Source organism: Echiichthys vipera, assembly GCF_963691815.1.
Source record: "Echiichthys vipera genome assembly, chromosome: 10".
In the NCBI taxonomy this organism is placed as follows: domain Eukaryota; kingdom Metazoa; phylum Chordata; class Actinopteri; order Perciformes; family Trachinidae; genus Echiichthys; species Echiichthys vipera.
In genome coordinates this window covers 22,260,841-22,265,932 of record NC_139835.1, presented here as the reverse complement: position 1 = coordinate 22,265,932, position 5,092 = coordinate 22,260,841, and the positions used below count along the sequence as shown (strand labels likewise).

The 5,092-nt window shown below is 38.8% G+C and overlaps 1 protein-coding gene across 1 annotated transcript in view; it reads left to right on the top strand.

The window, feature by feature from the left end:
• tmem182a (transmembrane protein 182a) overlaps window positions 1-4,215 on the top strand; it is a 5,773-nt gene extending 1,558 nt beyond the window's left edge. The window contains exons 2-5 of the mRNA XM_083922311.1: window positions 146-269; window positions 1,434-1,532; window positions 1,627-1,764; window positions 2,702-4,215. Of these exons, the coding sequence (XP_083778437.1) occupies window positions 146-269; window positions 1,434-1,532; window positions 1,627-1,764; window positions 2,702-2,928 (588 nt within the window). The 3' untranslated portion in view covers window positions 2,929-4,215. The remainder of the gene's footprint in view (window positions 1-145; window positions 270-1,433; window positions 1,533-1,626; window positions 1,765-2,701) is intronic.
• The last annotated feature ends 877 nt before the right edge of the window (window positions 4,216-5,092 follow it).

Genomic DNA, 5,092 nt, shown 5'->3' with positions numbered 1-5,092 from the left:
TGCTCAGCTCAACCCCTTGACCTGACAGCAGCTGCTCTGTGCCCAAGTGGCACCACACTGTACACCTGCCTCACATGATCACGTGACAGCTCTCCCATTCTGCAGACTTTTTCACATCATTATTCTCTTTTACTCATTCTTTCAGCCTGGAGATGTGGTGCTGCAGGAGAACATCAGTGATATCACTCTATACCATGAGGGGTTTTTCTGGAGGTGCTCGTTCGCAGGCGACGCGGACGATGAACACCTGATGTGGAAGCTCTGGTTCAGTAAGTGAGACGTGATGTTGCTCCAGAATCTAACCCGTGTGCTTTGTTGACTTTGGCACAACTTTCTCTCTTTTTTTCCCACTGCTTCATATTAAAAAAGGTGTGAATGACTGCAAAATCACCACATTTCATCCCCTTTAAATACTGTTTATTTTCCTCTGATTAAAATTAAATAAAAAGTATTGAAGTTGTTACAGTTGCCACTGCTACAAACTGTGCTTACACAAGGCAGCAAAGTACAGAACTGACAACAGAGCATTATTATTACATTATTAGGAAACATTTTATAAGTCATATGGGCTGAGTATGAACCCTTGTAGTATGTAGAACAACTTTACTTCATCAGGGTCCAACCACAAGTTGAAACGCATTGGTCTTACAATAAAGTTGTTCACAAACTATAGTGTTGCTGGAGTTTCAACCTCTTTAGACTTCCTTCTCCTCTCCATGCACCTTGGAAGTGGGTGAAATTGGGCCACTCTGCTCCAAGAAGTAATTCACAAACAATGCAATATTAATGTACAGTATGTTATCTGTCATTGTGACATACTAACGTCTGGGGTCAATTAGAGCCAAATCTTTGTAATAAACTGTTAGAAATCTCCAGTGACCAGAATCCAAATAGACTGATTTGGGGTTTAAGAGGTTTTATAATGCATTAAAAGTATTGTCAACACCAATCACAAACAAAGAGCAGATGAAAATCCATTGTATTTAACCATGAAATGACTGTCATGTACGGTCCTGTTGTCTTTCTGCCGAAGCCAATGAGCACAACCTTTCTCCTCCATTAAAACGCTTCCACGGCGACACACGGCGGCACTATGGATCAGAATAAATATGAGCTTTTGATTTGCTGCTATTCTGTCTGTAAAACTTAACTAACTGTAGAAACCCTTTCATAGGACTATTTAGAGGCTGTGGCATGTGATGTTATTCTGGTAGTTTGTCAGGTGATCCATTTTCTAATGGGGACTTTGAATGGTGGGTCATTGTCAATAACAGCCCTGGGCCCTTAAAGGACCTTGTGAGGGTCTGTGGAATTTCACATGGTGGAAGAGAAGAGAGAAGAGAACGATAATAAAAACATGAGAGGAAAAGCAGGCCATAATCATTACTTTTATACACACTGTTTTTGTGTTTATTTGTTCTTTCTCTCTCCAGCAAACCAGCCTCACTCTAAAGTGTGCATGCACGCTTACCTCTTCCCATTCCCTGTGTCTCATCAGACCCACAATGCCACAGAGTATGATTCTGCCATAAGTAAGTGCCTGTTTATTTATCTAGATTTGTCTCTTTGTACAGATTGAGTGTTTATTCTTTAGCGATACAGTTGTCTAACGTTTCTGTTGTCCAGTCTACAGAGGCTTCTGGAGCATCTTCATGCTCATCGGTGTGGCAGCTGTAGTGCTCGGTGGGTTCTTCATCATCTGTGCTGCTCCGTTTGCCAGCCACCGACTGTATAAAGCAGGAGGCAGCCTCTTCCTGGCATCTGGTGAGGTTTTAAAATGGCTACATCCAGTGATAGAGAGAGAGAGAGATAGGGAGAGAGAGAGATAGGGAGAGAGAGAGAGAGAGACAGAGACAGAGAGAGACAGAGACAGAGAGAGAGAGAGAGAGAGAGAGAGAGAGAGATGGATGGATAGATGGATAGATAGATAGATAGATAGATAGATAGATAGATAGATTGATATATATATATATATATATATATATATATATATATATATATAGATAGATAGATAGATAGATAGATAGATAGATAGATAGATAGATAGATATAGATAGATAGATAGATAGATAGATAGATAGATAGATAGATAGATAGATAGATAGATAGATAGATGGATAGATGGATGGATGGATTGCAAAAACACCTTGTGGCATATATGTTGTGTACTGTTTGTATTTAAAGACTCATAAAATGGTTTTATTCAAATGATAGTTTGAGGCCCAAAGAGGTAAAATGATCCAATATTTCACAGAAAAGCAAAATATTTGAGAAATATTGGAAAACATGGTTTCACTCTGTCTCACGACCCCTCAGATTTATCGTTTGACCCTTTGGAGGGGGAGAGACCCCTAGGTTGGTAACCAAGTGGACTAAACTCCCTAAATATGTGTAAAGTAGCTCAAACTAGCCACACCTTGACCAGCAACCAAAACATTTTGCTCAGCTATAATAATATTTCACTCACTGGGGCCATTTTTCTGCAGAACAAGTACTTTTACCTCAAATAATTTAATTGTATTTAGTTGATAATACTCCTGTTCTTTTACATTGTTGTGTTGGTGATCTTACTTTTGTGAATGATCTGAGTACTTACCCCACCACTGGTTTATGTTTATTTGTATCTCCTGTTTTTGATTCATTGGTTTCTATAAAAAGTGTGCGTTTAACTCAACGTGTCTTTGCCTCTGCTGTCCCCCAGGTCTTTTCCTGTTGTGTGTGGTGGTGATGTACGTACTGTGGCTGCAGGTGTTGGATGTGGTGGATGTCTACGTAGAGCACCAGCGCGCTACTCTGTGTTCAGACTTCAAGCTGGACCTTCACTACGGCCTGTCCTTCATGTTTGCCCCCATCGGCATCTTCTTCTGCCTCCTGTCCGGCCTTCTTTTCCTCCTCATCGGCCGAACCGTCCAGATTCATTACAACTGACTTTGAGCAGGCTTCAGATTTTGATTTTTTCCCCATTTTTCCTGCCATGTAAAAACAGGACTGTGAAGATACTATATGGAAGCTCTGTGGTATGAATGATCTGACGGTTTGAACACTTTGTTCCAGGATAGAAACACTGTAACCATTGTGGAGTTCAGACATAACATCATTGCCACTCCAGTCTGAGCTATTTTCAATTGAGCTATGCTACATACAGTTATGTGCTCTTCTCAATAAGCCTGATCACATGCAGTATAAATATCTGTGGTGCACGACACTTTTGTTTGTATATTGTGAGTTGATGGTTGTGAGGGTTAAGAGTGTATGTTCATGAAATTAGTGCTGGCAATCAAAAGATCTTAAAAATGAGAGCATTTTGTGAGGAAAATCAGACTAGAAATTAGATAATATATATATTTTGCTTTGTATAGTGAGATAGTATAGTTTAAAAATCTAAAAAACACGCATAGCCAAAATCTGATAAGGTGTCATCTTCATTTTTTATATTCTGTATATACAGTAATGGGAGTGTTTGTGGAAGGAACACCCAGCAGCTTTTTCTGCAGTCAATTCAAAGGGCAAGGCTGATGATATTACATTTTGATTATTGCACACAAATCCTGTGAAAAGACCAAATCCAATACTTTCCAACACTGTGGCATTCATCTCTAAGCACATTTATTCATACTTCATATATAACATTCAAAAACAGATCACAAATGTAAACACTCCTGAAACAGGTGCACTGTTTGTACTCAAAACGGAGTAAATAGTGAATTTGTTGGGGACTATTTTTAGCTGCGGACTAATATACATTTCATGTTCTGGTGAGTGTTTACGATAACAGGACAGCGTATGTGTATCAACTCAGTAAAGACTGTATATCATCATAAAAAAGACTCATTTATGGATATGGAGCTCTATGGTGCAGAGGAATCATTGATATCAAATCAATTTATTGTTGGTTTTGGTCTTTTTGTGACAATAAGAAAAATACAGAATATAATCAGACTTATCCTGTAATATAATAAAATCTTTATAAGTGCATCATGCTTAATAATTTTGGCTTCTTCTGCAGCATTATTTTACTATTTCTGTACATAGCCTGAAACTGCTGTTCTTTTGTCTTTGTCCCATTTGACCAGTTTGGATCAGCACAGTCTATTCTCTTTATAAATGGAGCTAATTTACTTTTTATGTTGCGTTTTTGTAACTGTTTAATGTTGCTGCGTTTTTTTGTCATCCGGTCCTTCTATGATGTTTTTAAGTGCGCACATGATATTATGTCTGTCCAAATGAGTTTTGTTGCCAATAAAATGATGAGGCGAAGGCAAGCTTTGAGGTCTAAAATCAGTCATTTTGTCGTTGTAATAAGGTCAAAGGATCGTGAAAGGACGTGCTCTCTTGAGTCCAGGCTTCAGGTGCGTGTAGCCAAAAGTCCCATTTCAAACTACAAAACTACAAATAAAGTAGAAGAAAATAAGGTGCAAAAGGCGACAGTGTTAAATAACATGACAAAAAAATGAACGTTTCAGTCAAAGGACCATTATAATTAAGATTTCAGTGTGATTCTAGAGACATAAACTTGTCATCAGACTAAAAGAAATGACCATTCAGAAACGCCTTTTGCCCATGGAATAAAATCATGATTGCAGGCAATTTTCCTATGAAATAGGACCCTTGTGACAAAGGTCTGGAAAAATACAAAGCATTTAACTAAAGTACCACAAGAGGGCACTGCTGTCTCACTTGATTTACACAACCACCTACACCCTGAGAGGCAGAAATCCCCTTTTTGCTTATCTCCAGCCTGTGAGTGTATGTGGCGTTATGCATTTAATCACAACTTCAAAAGGTAGGATCTGTAGATGAAAGAATTCACACCTTGGCTGACAGACGGACGGTAATTTCACTCATGAATGGAGCATTTGATCAGAATCTGAATGGACTCCTGTGTCGATTTTCATGTGTCTGTATCAACTCTGTGCCTTTCGAGCTTTATAATATGCTTATCATACATAGGGAAATGCATCTGTGGTTTGCCTTAGGATGCAGGAAGGAGCGACACAATGTAAGGCATTGATTACTTTGTGAGATTGACTTTGCCTTTACAGAAAGACGCTTAGGATGGAGATTCACACTTCCTGAAATTTCAAAGGGCTGT